The sequence below is a fragment of the Hylobates moloch genome, unplaced genomic scaffold (genome assembly GCF_009828535.3).
Source record: "Hylobates moloch isolate HMO894 unplaced genomic scaffold, HMol_V3 SCAFFOLD_15, whole genome shotgun sequence".
Classification (NCBI taxonomy): domain Eukaryota; kingdom Metazoa; phylum Chordata; class Mammalia; order Primates; family Hylobatidae; genus Hylobates; species Hylobates moloch.
In genome coordinates this window covers 8,812,064-8,828,905 of record NW_026652290.1, presented here as the reverse complement: position 1 = coordinate 8,828,905, position 16,842 = coordinate 8,812,064, and the positions used below count along the sequence as shown (strand labels likewise).

The 16,842-nt window shown below is 42.2% G+C and overlaps 1 protein-coding gene and 1 long non-coding RNA gene across 4 annotated transcripts in view; one reads left to right on the top strand and one right to left on the bottom strand.

Annotated features, from left to right (window-relative positions):
* Positions 1-11,418, top strand: part of MOB1A (MOB kinase activator 1A) — a 27,491-nt gene extending 16,073 nt beyond the window's left edge. For all 3 annotated transcript variants that reach the window (XM_032176464.2, XM_032176463.2, XM_032176465.2), the window contains exons 5-6: positions 4,579-4,742; positions 7,481-11,418. In XM_032176464.2, the coding sequence (XP_032032355.1) occupies positions 4,579-4,742; positions 7,481-7,558 (242 nt within the window). In that variant the 3' untranslated portion in view covers positions 7,559-11,418. The remainder of the gene's footprint in view (positions 1-4,578; positions 4,743-7,480) is intronic.
* Positions 7,058-16,842, bottom strand: LOC116482939 (uncharacterized). The gene is made up of 3 exons (XR_009210133.1): positions 16,364-16,842; positions 7,206-7,300; positions 7,058-7,115 (listed from the first exon to the last, which is right to left on the bottom strand). It is a non-coding gene; the product is annotated as an uncharacterized LOC116482939 (long non-coding RNA).

The following is a 16,842-nucleotide window of genomic DNA, read 5'->3' as shown; positions in this document are numbered from 1 at the left end:
TTTATTTTTTGTAGAGATGAGGTCTCATGTTGCCCAGGCTGGTCTCAAACTCCTGGGCTCAAGCAACCCTCCTTCCTTGGCCTTCCAAAAGTGTTGGAATTACAGGTGTCAGCCACCAGGACTGGCCTAGCTGTTGATTTTTATTTAAATTTTATAATTAACCATCAGACTCTTTTTCTGTTAGTTTTTGGTTGGTTCTCTTGAATTTTTAAAGTATATAACTGTGTCATGTTAAGATAGTGTTCATTTTGCCTCTTCCTTTCTGATAACGTATTCTTGTTTTTACGCTTATCTGATTGCACTGAGTGGTATTTCAAGTGCAATGCCGAGTAATGGTGATGATGGCAGACATCCGTTTCTTGCTTTCTTACTATTATGCAAGTACTTCTAGTATTTCCGCAGTAAGCAGAAATCTTGGCTTTTGGTTAGAGGTGTATGGATTTTTTAAAAATTATATTAATGAAAAATATCTACCATTTATATTACAAAAATTTTTCTTAATGAGGAATAGCTGTAGAATTTATCAAATACTTTTCCGGTATCTGTTGTCTATGACCATAAGGTTTTCTCCATTTTTTAATAAAAATATTCTGCTGGAAGAGTATTTGTTAATATTTTGATTAAGAGTTTGGCATCAGTGTTCATGGATGAAATAAATCCTTGCCATTTTCTTTTTTTTTTTTTATTTTTATTTTTATTTTTATTTTTATTTTTTTTTGAGACAGAGTCTCGCTCTGTCACCCAGGCTGGAGTGCAGTGGCGCGATCTCGGCTCACTGCAACCTCCGCCTCCCGGGTTCACGCCATTCTCCTGCCTCAGCCTCTCCGAGTAGCTGGGACTACAGGCGCCCGCCACCACGCCCGGCTAATTTTTTGTATTTTTAGTAGAGACGGGGTTTCACCATGGTCTCGATCTCCTGACCTCGTGATCCGCCCGCCTCGGCCTCCCAAAGTGCTGGGATTACAAGCGTGAGCCACCGCGCCCGGCCAATCCTTGCCATTTTCAACTTCAGAGTATTTTATGAGCAACATATTTTTGAATTCCTTTTTGCAGTCTTATAGAGGCTTTTCAGGACAACAATTTTTTTCCAAGTTGTTACCTTTGGTCTGTTTGTCGTTGGTCAGTTTTTCCATTCTGCTATTAAACCTTTTATTTCCTTTCTCACATATCTTTATTTTATATTGACTGTGCTTGAATATATCTGTTAAATTCAGCTTGGAAAGTGTTTAGATTTAAACAAATTACTTATTTCTTTACTCATTAAAGTCTCTGCTTATGGAAGGTAAATAATTCTTTTGATTTATCCTCTTTTCTCTCTTTTTTTTTTTCTTTGGAGACAGGGTGTCACGGGTCTCACTCTGTCATCCACGCTGGAGGGCAGTGGCACAGTCTCGGCTCACTGCAACCTCCACTTCCTGGGTTGAAGTGATTCTCGTGCATCAGCCTCTGAGTAGCTGAGACTACAGGCACCCACCACCACACCTGGCTAGTTTTTGTAGTTTTTGGTAGAGACAGGGTTTCACCATGTTGGCCAGGCTGGTCTCAAACTCCTGACCTCAAGTGATGCACCCACTTTGACCTCCCAGAGTGCTGGAATTACAGGCATGAGCCACCACGCCTGGCTTTTTTCTCACTTTCTTGTTCTTAAATCATTCATTCTGATCCACCACCTCTCACTCCCACTCCCCTGCCATTAGGCTATTATCTGCATCTTACTTTTGCCAGTTATTTAGTCTCAGACAGAACTGTTTATCATTAATTTTTTACTAATATATGCAAATTAGTAATATCCTTTTATTAGAAAGATGCCCATTTATACATTCTGATAAAAAAGATGTTTGATTTTGAAATCTACTTTTTATTTTGAGACAGAGTCTCACTCTGTTGCCCAGGCTAGAGTGCAGTGGTGCAGTTACAGCTCACTGTAGCCTTGACCTCCCAGGTGCAAGTAGTCTTCCTACATCAGCCACTTGAGTAGCTGAGACCACAGGCATATGTGCCACCACTCCCAGCTAATTTTTTAATTTTTTGTAGACATGAGGTCTCACTATGTTGCCCAGGCTGGTCTCAAACTTCTAGGCCCAAGCAACCTTTCTGCTTCAGTCTCCCAAAGAGCTTGAGATTACAGGCATGAGCCACTGCACCTGGCCAGAAATCTGCTTTTTTTTTTTTTGAGGCAGAGTCTCGCTCTGTTGCCCAGGCTGGAGTGCAGTGACACGATCTCAGCTCACTGCAAGCTCCACCTCCCGGGTTCACACCATTCTGCCATTCTCCTGCCTCAGCCTCCCGAGTAGCTGGGACTACAGGCGCCACCACCACGCCTGGCTAATTTTTTGTATTTTTAGTAGAGACGGGGTTTCACCGTGTTAGCCAGTATGGTCTCGATCTGACCTCATGATCCGCCCGCCTCGGCCTCCCAAAGTGCTGGGATTACAGGCATGAGCCACTGTGCCCAGCCAGAAATCTGCTTTTTCAATACATGAATACAAGATCCTGCCCAGGAAAACATGCCTATAAGCTCCAGGATAATATCTGAAAAGTCAGGTTGATGAGGACTGGGGTGGTGGTGGGGAATAACCACAAACATCAGCAAAATATACTAAGTTTCAGGTCATTGAGAACTGGCTGGGAAAAAATGCAAGGAAAGAATGTTTTAAGCCTTTGTTTTCTGAAAGATTGAAAAAAGAATATGTTTCAAGAGTAGCGTTGTGGAACAGGCCTTTAAGGCCAACTAATGTAGGTTTATTTTTATTTTTATTTTTTGAGATGGAGTCTCACTCTGCCACCCAGACTGGAGTGCAGTGGCGGCGATCTTCGCTCACTGCAACCTCCACCTCCTGGGTTCAAGCGATTCTTCTGCCTCAGCCATCTGAGTAGCTAGGATTACAGGCCTTAGCCACCACGTCTGGCTAATTTTTGTATTTTTAGTAGAGACAGAGTTTCACCATGTTGATCAGGCTGGTCTCGAACTCCTGACCTGCCTGTCCCTGTTTTCTAATGGACTTTGATATTGTCAGCCAATATTCTTGGGAATGTAACCAGTTGGATCCCCACCTCCACTGCTTGGAAAGATACCAAACTCTACCCTAGTTGTTTCTAAAAAGATATTTCTTTTTTTTTTTTTTTTTTTTTGAGACGGAGTCTCGCTCTGTCACCCAGGCTGGAGTGCAGTGGCGCGATCTCGGCTCACTGCAACCTTGGCCTCCCAGGTTCAGGCAATTCTCTGCCTCAGCCTCCCGAGTAGCTGGGATTACAGTTGCCTGCCACCACCCCTGGCTAATTTTTGTATTTTTAGTAGAGACGGAGTTTCACCATGTTGGCCAAGCTGGTCTCTTTGGCCAGGCTGGTCTTGACCTCCTAACCTCGTGATCTGCCCGCCTCGGCCTCCCAAAGTGCTGGGATTACAGGCGTGAGCCACTGCGCCCGGCTGCCTTTTTATTTTGCTTAGGAGAGTTTCCAGTCCTCATTGAGAGAGTGCGTATGTATGTAATTTCTTATTTTTTTTTTCCTAAGGGATGAGATTTTACCTTGTTGCTCAGGCTTATCTTGAACTCATGAGCTCAGGCAGTCTGTCCACTATGGCCTCTCAACGTGCTGGATTACAGGCACGAGCCACCACACCGAGCCAGTGTAATTTCTTCAGAGTTACAAATTACAAAGTAAAAATATTTATAATCAAAATACTTACTCTTGTTGCATTTAATTTCAGAAAGAAACTCTCTAATATTAAAGAACTCAATCCCAGTACTTTGGGAGGCCAAGGCAGGCAGATCACTTGAGGCCAGGAATTCGAGACCAGGCTGGCCAACATGGCAAAAACCCATCTCTACTAAAAATACAAAAATCAGCCAGGCATAGTAGTGCACGCCTGTAGTCCCAGCTACTTTGGAGGCTGAGGTGGGCAGATTGCTCGAGGCTGGGAGGTGGAGGTTACAGTGAACCATGATCATGCTACTGAACTCCAGCCTGGGTGACAGAGTTAGACTCAGTCTCCGGAAAAAAAAAAAAAAAAGAAAAGAAAACTAGAACTACAGGATTTTTGAACTTTGATTCAGCAGCATCTTACATAATTTGATACCTGTGCCTAAGGCAGTCAGAAGAAAGTGTGGTACTTTGTGAGGATTTGGGTTTGGGTTTTCATTTCCTTGGCTTTAAAATATATATACAGAGGTAGGTTTGTGTGTATTTATGAATGTGTGTGTTTATATGTTGCAGGTGCTCATGGCAGTGTGTAAACTTTCTGCTGTTAGGCTGGGCATGCCTGTAATCCTAGCACTTCAAGAGGTTGAGGTGGGCAGATTGCTTGAGCTCAGGAGTTCAAGACCAGCCTGGGCAACATGGTGAAACCGCATCTCTACAAAAAATACAAAAAATTAGCTGGGCATGGTGGCGTGTACCTGTAGTTCAGGTTATTTGGGAGGCCAAGGTGGGAGGATCACTTGAGCCCAGGAGGTCGAGGCTGCAGTGAGCTGAGATTGCACCACTGCCTGAGTGACAAAGTGAGGCCCTGTTACAAACAACTTTCTACTGTTAAATTAGGTAACAGACTAATTGTTTCATATGTGTATTTAATTGCAGGTGTCCCATTTCCCAAAAACTTTATGTCTGTGGCAAAGACTATTCTAAAGCGTCTGTTCAGGGTTTATGCCCATATTTATCACCAGCACTTTGATTCTGTGATGCAGCTGCAAGAGGAGGCCCACCTCAACACCTCCTTTAAGCACTTTATTTTCTTTGTTCAGGTAAGTTGATCCATGTCGATTTCTGTGTCCTGTAACTTTGACTTACTTGGATTGGGAACTTCAACAAAGAGCAGTGTGTCTTAGTTATAGATGTAGAGCCAATTACAGGCAAGCCTCTCTTTTCTGTTTTGTTCTCTTTTCCACATTATTTATTTTATTGATGTGTGCAGCAGTATAAAAAGGTATCACCCCCATTTGGGCTTTCTGCCTCTGGCCTCCCTAGGTCTGTGGTTAGGATTATCCATTCAGGGTTATGGCCTGTTGCTTTGTGGACCCTTAGTCAGAATTGGAACTTTTTTTTTTTTTTTTTTTTGAGACAGAGTCTCACTCTGTGGCCCAGGCTAGAGTGCAGTGGCATGATCTTGGCTCACTGCAACCTCCGCCTCCTGGGTTCAGGTGATTCTCCTGCCTCGGCCTCCCGAATAGCTGTGATTACAGGTGCCCACCACCACCGCCAACAAATTTTTGTATTTTTAGTAGAGACGGGGTTTCTCATGTTGGCCAGGCTGGTCTCGAACTCCTGACCTCAGGTGATCCACCCACCTCAGCCTCCCAGAGTGCTGAAATTACAGGCCTGGGCCACAGCACCCAGCCAGAATTGGAACTTTAAAAAAATCAAAATAATTCACATTGTTTGAAAAAGATATCAAAGAATTGGTACGCCTTTAGCCTAACTTTTGAGATACTTATATTTTGCATATTGAATTACATATACATGTCTGTCTAGATATTTTATGATGAAAAAACCTGGTAGCTTTATAGTAGATACTGTGTATTATAGTTTTGTGTACTGTACCATGCTCTTCCTGATCTTCCTTCTCAGATTGGTGCATAAAAGGTCTACTGGCCCTTTATCAAAAATTCAGTTTGTAGTTTTCAGATAGTTTCTTTTTTTTTTTTTTTTGAGACGGAGTCTCGCTCTGTCGCCCAGGCTGGAGTGCAGTGGCGCAATCTCGGCTCACTGCAAGCTCCGCCTCCTGGGTTCACGCCATTCTCCTGCCTCAGCCTCTCCGAGTAGCTGGGACTACAGGCGCCCGCCACCACGCCCGGCTAATTTTTTTTTGTATTTTTAGTAGAGACGGGGTTTCACCGTGGTCTCGATCTCCTGACCTCGTGATCCGCCTGCCTCGGCCTCCCAAAGTGCTGGGATTACAAGCGTGAGCCACTGTGCCCGGCATTTTTTTTTTTTTTTTTTTCAGACAAGAGTCTTGCTCTGTCACCCAGACTGGAGTGCAGTGACATGATCTCTGCTAACTGCAGCCTTTGCATCCTGGGTTCAAGCAGTTCTCCTGCCTCAGCCTCCTGAGTAGCTGGGATTACAGGCGCCTGCCACCACGCCCAGCTAATTTTTATATTTTTACTAGAAATGGGGTTTCACCATGTTGGCTAGGCTGGTCTCGAACTCCTGACCTCAAGTGATCCACCCACCTCATCCTCCCAAAGTGCTGGGATTACAGGCGTGAGCCACCATGCCCGGACTTTTTTGGGCACTTTTAATGTAAATTTAAATATGTATACGGTTTTGATTTCAGTGTTTAACACAGTGAGGATCATACTGATACCTAGAGTTACTTCTTTAATAAGTCTCCCATTGTAAGAATATAGGAAAAAACAAACTCCCTTTATGCTACTATACTCTCACCACACAGAACGCTTCTGTGACCAAACATGGGGACTGTCTCTCACACACCAAGCAAGTGATCATTTCTACAGTGGACACCAGATGAATGTCCTATAATTCGATTCAATTTTGATAATGTCTATCTGGAGGTAGCATCAGATCCTACAAGTTTGAGAGCTCAGTCCCTCAAGACTGCCCCCCACTTGGGATATCAATCAAAAGTAATACATTGTCACCTATACCTCTGACTATAAACCAGGGTTCCCACAACCTCCTCCTTGGATTTGATTAGTTTGCTGGAGCAGCTTATAGAACTCAGGGAAATACTTATCTCTACCCGTTTATTATGAAAGATGTTAACAAAAGATACAGATGAACAGCCAGATGGAAGAGATGTGTAGGGCCAGAGGAGAAGGGGCTTCCATGCTCTCTCCAGGCATGCCACGCTCCAGAAACCTCCACGTGTTCAGCTATCTGGAAGCTCTCCTGAGCCCTGTTTTTTGTGTTTTTATGGAGGCTTCATTACTTGCCCATGATTGATTAAATAATTGGCCATTGGTGATCAACTCAACCTTCAGCCAGCCCTTTCCCCTCCCCCTCCCCAGAGGTTGTGATCTGGGAAGGGGAGAGGGCTGGCTGAAGGTTGACCAGTTCCCATCCTGAAGCTTTATAGGAGCCTCCAGCCACCAGTCATCTCATTAGCATACAAGATACTCTTAGCACTCTGGTGATTCCAACAAGGGTTTTAGGAGCTGTGTGTGAAGAAACAGGAAGACCAAATACTTATATCACAATATCATACCTATATTTTTAAAAAGAGAGGGCCGGACATGGTGGCTTACCCCTGTAATCCTAGCACTTTGAGATTTGGGATGCCAAGGTGGGCAGATCACTTGAAGCCAAAGTTCAGTACCAGCCTGGGCAACATAGACCACATCTGTACAAAAAAGAAAAGAAAAGAAAAAGAGTAAATGCCTATTTTAAAATGTTCACAGAGGTTATTTCATCATTCTTTTGGACTTCAGAAAACTAGAGTTGGGAATCCCTTCTCCAAAAGACATTTACAGGGTTTCAGTTTTAGATCCATTTTTAATTGTTATTTTTCTTCTCTTTTTAGGAGTTTAATCTGATTGATAGGCGTGAGCTGGCACCTCTTCAAGAATTAATAGAGAAACTTGGATCAAAAGACAGATAAATGTTTCTTCTAGAACACAGTTACCCTCTTGCTTCATCTATTGCTAGAACTATCTCATTGCTATCTGTTATAGACTAGTGATACAGACTTTAAGAAAACAGGATAAAAAGATACCCATTGCCTGTGTCTACTGATAAAATTATCCCAAAGGTAGGTTGGTGTGATAGTTTCCGAGTAAGACCTTAAGGACACAGCCAAATCTTAAGTACTGTGTGACCACTCCTGTTATTATCACAGTCATACTTGGTTGTAATATGTGATGGTTAACCTGTAGCTTATAAATTTACTTATTATTCTTTTACTCATTTACTCAGTCATTTCTTTACAAGAAAATGATTGAATCTGTTTTAGGTGACAGCATAATGGACATTAAGAATTTCCATCAATAATTTATGAATAAGTTTCCAGAACAAATTTCCTAATAACACAATCAGATTGGTTTTATTCTTTTATTTTACAAATAAAAAATGTATTTTTCAGTATCCTTGAGATTTAGAACATCTGTGTCACTTCAGATAACATTCTAGTTTCAAGTTTGTATGGTAGTGTTTTTATAGATAAGATAACGTATGTTTTTTCAGAATTCATGATTGCAGTTTAAATCATCATATGATGTGTGGGTGGGAGCAGCCAAAGTTATTTTTACAGGGACTTCATTTTTTGATCTTTATTTGAGACTGTTTTCATATCTATCTAAATTATTAGGAATGTGTGTATCAGAAGTAATTTTTTAATGTCTTCTAAGGATGGTCTTCCAGGCTTTTAGACTGAAAAGCTTAATTCAGATAGTAGCTTTTGGCTGAGAAAAGGATTCCAAAATATTAACAACAAATTTAGATCTCAAAACCACTATTTTTATTATTTCATTATTTTTCAGAGGCCTTGAAATTCTGGATAAGAGAATGGAGGAAAATACTCAGAGTACTTGATTATTTTATTTCCTTTTATTAAAAAATTACTTCTATGTTTTTATTGTCTCTTGAGCCTTAGTTAAGAGTAGTGTAGAAATGCATGAACTTCATCCTAACAAGGATAAAACTTAAGGAAAACCACAATAAACCATTAAGGTGTACACATCTTATAACACAGATAAAGTTTTGGTGTGCTACCTATTCTTGAGAGAGTGAGTGAGTGTATGTGTTTAAAGGAAACAAAATGGGAGAAATAAGTTTAAAAAAAATCCTCATTCTGTTAATATTCAAAAGATGGACTGAGCTCCCACTTGGCTTTTATCTTGTTTTAATTGTTTTTGTATCAAAACTTGAAATTCCTCTGTTTCTATTGGGATATAAAAACCTTCCCCTTTAATGAAGAAAACATTTATTTTTTATTTGGTTCCTAGGATTTAGTAAACTCTAGCTGTCTATTTAAAATGTACTGAGGCACAACAAGTATTAAACTGGAAGATTTGCCAAACTGGCAAAGCTTTAAGTTCATCAGCATTCTATGTGGTTCAGAGCTGTGATTTTTGCAAAGTATTTTACCAACCTCCTTGATGGCTTTGATAAAGGTTAGATTTGATGGTTTTTTTTTTTTTTAATTTATTTTTCTTTTTTTTTTTTTGAGACGGAGTCTCACTCTGTCGCCCAGGCTGGAGTGCAGTGGCGCAATCTCAGCTCACTGCAAGCTCCGCCTCCCGGGTTCACGCCATTCTCCTGCCTCTCAGCCTCTCCGAGTAGCTGGGACTACAGGCGCCCGCCACCACGCCCGGCTAATTTTTTTGTATTTTTAGTAGAGACGGGGTTTCACCGTGGTCTCGATCTCCTGACCTCATGATCCGCCCGCCTCGGCCTCCCAAAGTGCTGGGATTACAAGCGTGAGCCACCGCGCCCGGCCTTAATTTATTTTTCTTACTCCACTAAACTATAAAGAAAATAATTACTTAGAAACTCCATTTTAAATAATCATTTCCTAGAAATTCTTAAATATATACAGAATTTTAAAGAAAACATTTCATCTGATTTACTTAGCATCCACATATCATTGAGGAATTAAAGTGTGGGACAGTCATTATGAAAAAAAAAAAAGAGAGAAAAGCCTTCTATTAGACATTCCACAATCCATGTTTTAAGCTTATCCAAAGGTCCAAATGTCAGCCATTCTGTATGTTCATGTTGATCATTTGCGAACAAGAAAGCAGGTTTCTAGATGTCACTTAGGATGTGAACTGCCTCTCAACTTTAAACCCTGTTGTTGGCTTTACTTTTTTAAGTCCACAAGTGATGAAACTAGTTTCTCAGCTAGGCTTGTACTTTCCTCATTATTTCTAGTATTTCAAATATTCTCAAACAAAAGAGTTTCACTTTTCTCCATTTATTTTCAGTTATGGAAATGTTCCCTCTCTTCACCACTAAGCTCCAAAGCAAATGAAAGACAATCACGTCAGGACAGTAGTAAAGGCAGCTTATAAATGGGACATAAATCAGAGATGTGTTGGTATTTTGAGACTCAGTCTGTCCTTTTTTAAAATAAAAATAAAAACATTACGAGGTTCCCAAGCCAATCTGGCTTAACCAACAGTGCACCGAAATATTAGTGTTTACCTCCAAGGCTAGGGAGCCAAGGGGAAGAGGAGAATTGGAGAAGGGGAGATAATGGGAAGAGGATGGCGCCTTCCTGAGTTGGCTAGAGGGTTAACCTTTGATAACAGTTTGACAAAATCAATCTTCTTTTTTTTTTTTTTTTTTTTTTTTTTTTTTTTTTTTTTTTTTTTTTTTTTTTTTTTTTTTTTTTTTTTTTTTTTTTTTTTTTTTTTTTTTTTTTGAGACAGAGTCTCACTCTGTCGCCCAGGCTGGAGTACAGTGGCGGGATTTCGGCTCACTGCAAGCTCTGCCTCCTGGGTTCACGCCATTCTCCTGCCCCAGCCCCAGCCTCTCCTGAGTAGCTGGAACGACAGGTGCCTGCCACCATGCCCAGCTAATATTTGTATTTTTAGTCACGCCTGGCTAATTTTTTGTATTTTTAGTAGAGATGGGGTTTCACCTTGTTAGCCAGGATGGTCTCCATCTCCTGACCTCGCAATCCGCCCGCCTCAGCCTCCCAAAGTGCTGGGATTATAGGCGTGAGCCACTGCGCCCAGCCTATAGAAATCAATCTTTTTGACTCTTCTCACTTTTATCTCTCCATGCCCAAGGTTTGCCTGTTCCATAACACTCACTCCCTTCCCCCTTGCTAATCAGAAGCCATCTCCTCTCAGTGTCTGATCTCTGCTCTTCATACATGATTACGGTCATGGGGTGGAGAGTGCTTGCTAAATTATGCAGTTAATCCTATGGTGCTTTAATTTTCAGGCCTTCAAAAAACACTTGGACAGTGATGTGCAGATTTTTAAACAGTTGAACTTCCTTGTAATACAGTTTTTGTATTGACAGCCAAATTTGTCTTTCATTCCTCAGATTGTGAATAAAGTGATTTTTACAGGGCTTCCAGCAAAGTATTTCCTTTCATCTAAGGCTTGTAGAACCCTAGCTTATATAGCTGCTTACATGAGAAATGCAAAATCTGTATTCACCATGACTTTAGTAACAAAGGTAAAGTTTTTTAGTAGTGCCAAGGCAAGAGGAACAATCTTGGTGGTAATACTAAGTTTTGTCAATATTGTGGTTTCCTGATTGTATTGTTGGCTTTCTCTCTGAGCATTGAGGTTATACTAGAAGTAGAGCTTCTCAAACGTAATATCATTACCTCATAAGCATTGACAAATCAGGCCCAAAGAGTATAAGTCCTAGAAATTTGTTTTTAAGCAGCCCTAGTCATGGTGCTGGTGCTACTGCCTTGTTTTAGGAGCCTGCCTCCTGTCAGTATGAAACCCTCACATGAAAAATGCCAGCCTGGACACCAAACACTGAGCACCTTCAACAGTCACATTATTTCCCCCTGAGATCCATAAGGGGATTTAGTTTCTACTATTGTAGAGTTCTGAAAAGAGGTAAAATAGTAGTCCTTTGGTCATCCTATTTTTGCTTTCAATTTTGGTATTTCAGACTGTAAAAGGCCTTGGGGGATGATACTACATGTGGTAGCAGTAATTTTTTTGAAGCAACTGCACTGACATTCATTTGGGTTTTCTCTCATTATCAGATTCTATTCCAAACAAGTATTCTGTAGATCCAAATGGATTACCAGTGTGCTATAGACTTCTTATTATAGAACAGCATTCTATTCTACATCAAAAATAGTTTGTGTAAGTTAGTTTTGGTTACCATCTAAAATATTTTTAAATGTTCTTTACATAAAAATTTATGTTGTGTTTTAAAATCCTTAGGGGCTTTATCTATTTTTCTAAGTCAGTTAACTGTACTTTAAAAAAAAGTGTTTTGTATCTACTTTTGTAACTTCATCAGAATAAAATATATTGAAAGCAAGAAATGACTGATTAAAGTATGTATGTCAACACACATTTCTATTTAAATATAGAAACTTGAGAGTTTTGCAGATTCTGTGGATTTTTGAGTACAGCTTAAATTTGGAAAGTTATCTTTGCATATCATTTAGTAGCTAAAATGTTTTCTTAGCCATTAAAAAAGGAAGTTCCTAAATGAACTAAGTATCATACTACTAGGACCGAACCCCTAAGAAACAAACCATGTCTCTGATAGTGGCTAAAACCCATCCCAAACAAAAATACATGGTCTCCTTCCTGCCATGTGAATCAGGCTCCAGATGTCTTGTACATTCCTGGTTGTGCGATAGTAGAGTTAAAATTAAAAACTTAATGCATGTGGCTAAACAGTACAAGTTAACACTAATTTTATTTTTTTGAGCTGGGGTCTCTGTTGCCCAGGTTGGAGTGCAGTGGCACAGTCTTGGCTCACTGCAACCTCCGCCTCCCAGGCTCAAGTGATCTTCTGTCTGAGCCTCCCGAGTAGCTGGGACAACAAGCACGCACCATCATGCCCGGCTAATTTGTTGTATTTTTTGTAAATATGGAGTTTTGCCATGTTGCCCAGGCTGGTCTTGAACTCCTGAGCTCAAGCAATCCGCCTGCCCCCGGCCCCAAAGTGCTGGGATTACAGGTATGACCCACCACACCTGGCCTGGTTAATACTAATTTTGTATAAGCTATGGGTAAACTAGCGATCAGTTTTGGATTTCTTTTGACATTTTCAATAGGCTTAAAATCAGTCACAAAAATGATGTTTGTAAGGGTATCTAATGGCTATTTCAAACTTTGTAAAATAATAGAATAACTCAGATAATCTTTGGGAGAGCCAGACTCTGGGTTTGAACCTGCACTGCCAGAAACAATGTGCAAACTATGTCATGGAGCTTCTCTGACAAATACCCCATTGATGTCCCCACTAGGTATGGACATTACAGCCTGCACTGTCCCCACTTAGGTGTGGACACTAGCCTGCACCTTTATCGCTGGCCACTAGATGCCAGTCTGCCACAGCACCTCAAAAGCTAGCTACCTTTTTAGCTTTTTACTGGAGTCCTTTAGTAGATTATCTCATTTAATCCATAAAGCAACCTGGAGAAAGTGATTACAATTAAGAGGTATGCCAGAAATATTTCAGTATTCTTTAGACCATGCCACATGAGCTCAGACAAGTTTCTCTGGATTGCATTTGCAAAAATTCTGCATGCTCAACAGTGCTAGGAAGCTCTATAAAATGATGGTGCAATGAAAAATCATCCCGATGAGGTTAAAAAAGGAGATGCATCCAAAGAGTTCCTACCTAATGAATTTTCTGAGTTTCAGATGTATATATATATGTATGAAAGCTATGAGTGATCATGGACCAATACAACTGAAGAGAACAAGAGAATCTCGAGGTCACAGCAAAAAAAAAGTAAGATGCAGAAAGGATTGATATTTCCTGGGACAATGCATTTCACTTTTGATTGAATCACAAAGTAAAACTTACTTATTTGCTTCTGTCAAAAAAAAAAAAATACTAGAACTGTTGGAACTAATTTGGAAGCCCAAGATTGGTCAGATCGTCCTGCAAATCCTTTTCTAGAAAAGTTCAAACTTAGATCTATGGAGCGCAAATTGCTGAGCCTTTATCAGTTCTGTTCAGTAATCACAATGCATGCACTTTTTGTCCCATATTGGGCTGCTGACAGATGACTCAAGCAAGGCTCTGTCCTCAGGGAGCTTATAAACCAGTGAGAACAGACACATACATAAATTGATAGTTGTAAAAGGCCATAAGTGCAACAAAAGTTACAGGTAAGTTGCGGGCCCTAAGCTTACTGTGAGGCAGAAGTGGCTCTTTGGAGAAGACAAGTCTTGAACCTTAAAAGGTGGGCAACTGCATAACCAAACTTGTAGCATAGTTTATGCAGGGAGGTGCAAGTATAATATTACTGAAGGGTAGATTTAAGTTGGACAGGTAGATAATGGTTAAATCATACAAAATAACTTGAGAGTTTTGCCTGTAGGTAGGTGATGGGGAGTCTGAAGGATTTCAAGTAGTAAATGTTTTCATTTCATTTTATTTTATTTATGTTTTTTAGACAAAGTCTCACTCTGTCGCCCAGGCTAGAGTGCGGTGGTTCAGTCTCCGCTCACTGCAACCCCTGCCTCTTAGGTTCAAGCGATTCTCCTGCCTCAGCCTCCCAAGTAGCTGGGAGTAGAGGCATGTGCCACCATGTCTGGCTAATTTTTGTATTTTTAGTAGAGATGGGGTTTCACCATGTTGGCCAGGGTGGTCTCGAACTCCTGACCTCAGGTGATCCGCCCGCCTCAGCCTCCCAAAGTGCTGGGATTACAGGCATGAACCACTATGCCTGGCCTAAATGTTTTCATTTCAGATGGCTCTGACAGCCTGGGGGGAACTGAGGATAAGAGGAGAATGGGGCAGAGAGTAGCTCAGCGTAACAGATAGTATGGGCAATTGTTAAATTATGGGGAAGAGGAAGGTTAGAGATAAGCAAAAGTACCTTTTTTTTTTTTTTTTTTTTGGAGACAAAAAGCTGGTAGAAAGGCTGCCGCAACCAGCTAATGGTTTGTATTTTTAGTAGAGACGGGGTTTCGCCACATTGGCCAGGCTGTTCTTGAACTTCTGACTTTGGGTGATCAGCACGCCTCAGCCTCCCAAAGTCTTTGGATTACAGGTGTGAGGCACCTTGCCTGGCCAAAAGTACCATTTTAAATAAGAGGAGGAATTCTGCCAATACAAATCTGTGAGCTTGCCATGGGTCACTTGGTTACAAGTGACAAACCCATTAAACTGCCTTCAGTGCTCATTTCCAGCATTGCTGGTTTCCAGCTGTACAAACAAAGTCAAACATTTGTCTCCTTTTGTCTGTTTTCTTGTCTTGCTTCATTTCCAAGGTAGCTCTCCCTGCATGGTTGCAAAGATGGTTGCCAGCAACTCCAGCCTTTCTACCAGCTTAGCAACACAGCGGAAAAAGATCAATGGGAACAACAGACACTGGGGAATACAAGAGCGGGGAAGGAGGAAGGGGGCAAGGGTTGAAACTACCTATTGGGTATTATGCTCATTACCTGAAGGACAGATTCGTTCATACTCCAAACCTCAGCAACATGCAATATACCTCTGTAACAAGCCTGCATATGTACCCCCGATTCTAAAATAGAAGTTGCAAAAGAAAAAAAAATCCATTTCTTTTTTTTTTTTTTGAGACGGAGTTTCGCTCTGTTGCCCAGGCTGGAGTGCAATGGCGCGGTCTTGGCTCTCTGCAACCGCCGCCTTCCGGGTTCAAGCGATTCTCCTGCCTCCGCCTCCTGAGTAGCTGGGATTAGAGACATGCGCCACCACGCCCGGCTAATTTTGTATTTTTAGTAGAGACGGGGTTTCACCATGTTGGTCAGGCTGGTCCCGAACTCCTGACCTCGGATGATCCACCCGCCTCGGCCTCCCAGAGTACTGGGATTACAGGCATGAACCACCACGCCCAGCCAGGATCCATTTATTTAGTTCCAGAAAAGTCCCTCTACCAATTCTCATTGGTCTGGCTCAGACCATGGGGCCGACCCTAAACCAATTTCTGGTTAGCCAGACTTGGGTCCTGTTTCCATTCCTAGAGCTGGGGATAGGTGCGCCTCATCTAAACCATGCTGTCTGAATAGCAAGAGAATGGTTCACCATTACTACCCTGCTTGAGAAAAAATTTTTTTGACAGTTTAAATTGCATCATTGACAGCAATGAAGAAAACTTAGAAGTTAGCAAATCATCTCTAAACATTTTAAAAGAATGAAGCAGAAAATGTAAGACAGGCTAGTAATTGATCCAAAGGAGAAATTCTGAAGGCCAGAACATAGGAGTCAGTTAATACTGTCATAAATAATTTAGACAATATCCATATATAACAACTATAGGTCCAATCCATCCAAGTGCAACGCTGAAGGGACGTATTGATTGCATAGGCCAGAATGTTGGCAAAAAGCTGGTAAATCCTGCAGGATGCCACCAGACCACGTGCTGCAAACAACAGCTAGAGGAGAGGCTTGGTTGAATTTCGGCCTTGACTGGTCTGAAGACTCCAGAGGCGGGACGAATTTGCGGACAGTTCTACCCCATCCCACATGGCGTCAGCTTCCCTTCCATTCTCATGACTCCATGGTGCATGGCTCCAACCTGGGCCTCTGTTAGGCTGTGTCCTGTGGCACCTTAAACTCAGGCAAATTAAAACCTGTTCGTGGACTCTGCTCAGCCCCCACCTAACCTTCCATCCAAGTCATTGTCCAAGCCATAAACTGGAGTCATCTCAGATATCTTTCCCACCCTCACCTCCACGTGCAGTCGCTCGATGCCATTCACCTCCTAAGTGTCTCAGTTCATTCTCTCATCCCTCCCGCCGCTGGTTTAGTTAGGCCCCTCCATTCTCACCTGGACCATCGCAGTAGCCTCGGAGCTTCTGACTGTGTCTCTGGTTGCAGCCCCTACACGCCGTCCTCCTCACAGGAGCAGAGCGATCTTTCTAAGCGCGAATCAAAGCGTTCCACGAGTCCCCGCACCTGGAGCGAAGGCCAAGCTCCTCAGCTTAGAAGCTAGGCTGCCAGAGTCGGGAGTGGGAATAGAAAAGTACATCAGGGGCACGAGGGGTATTCGGATGAGGGAAGGCCAGTATCGGGCGCCGAGACCTTGGAGTGTTTCTGAGCTGAGGAGGAAGGAGATTTTCACGCGGACAAGGGGACCCTATCCATGAAACAGGCCCTGGGGAGACCGAAGAAGCGCGGCGCGAGCGAAGGCAGAGGGCGGGGCCCCGAGGCCGGCAGGCGCTGCAGTGTCGGGGGTGGCGAGTCAGCCAGGGCCAGGGGATGCCGGGGTGGGGCCGGGAGGCCGGCAGCCTCCGGGGGCTGAGCCAG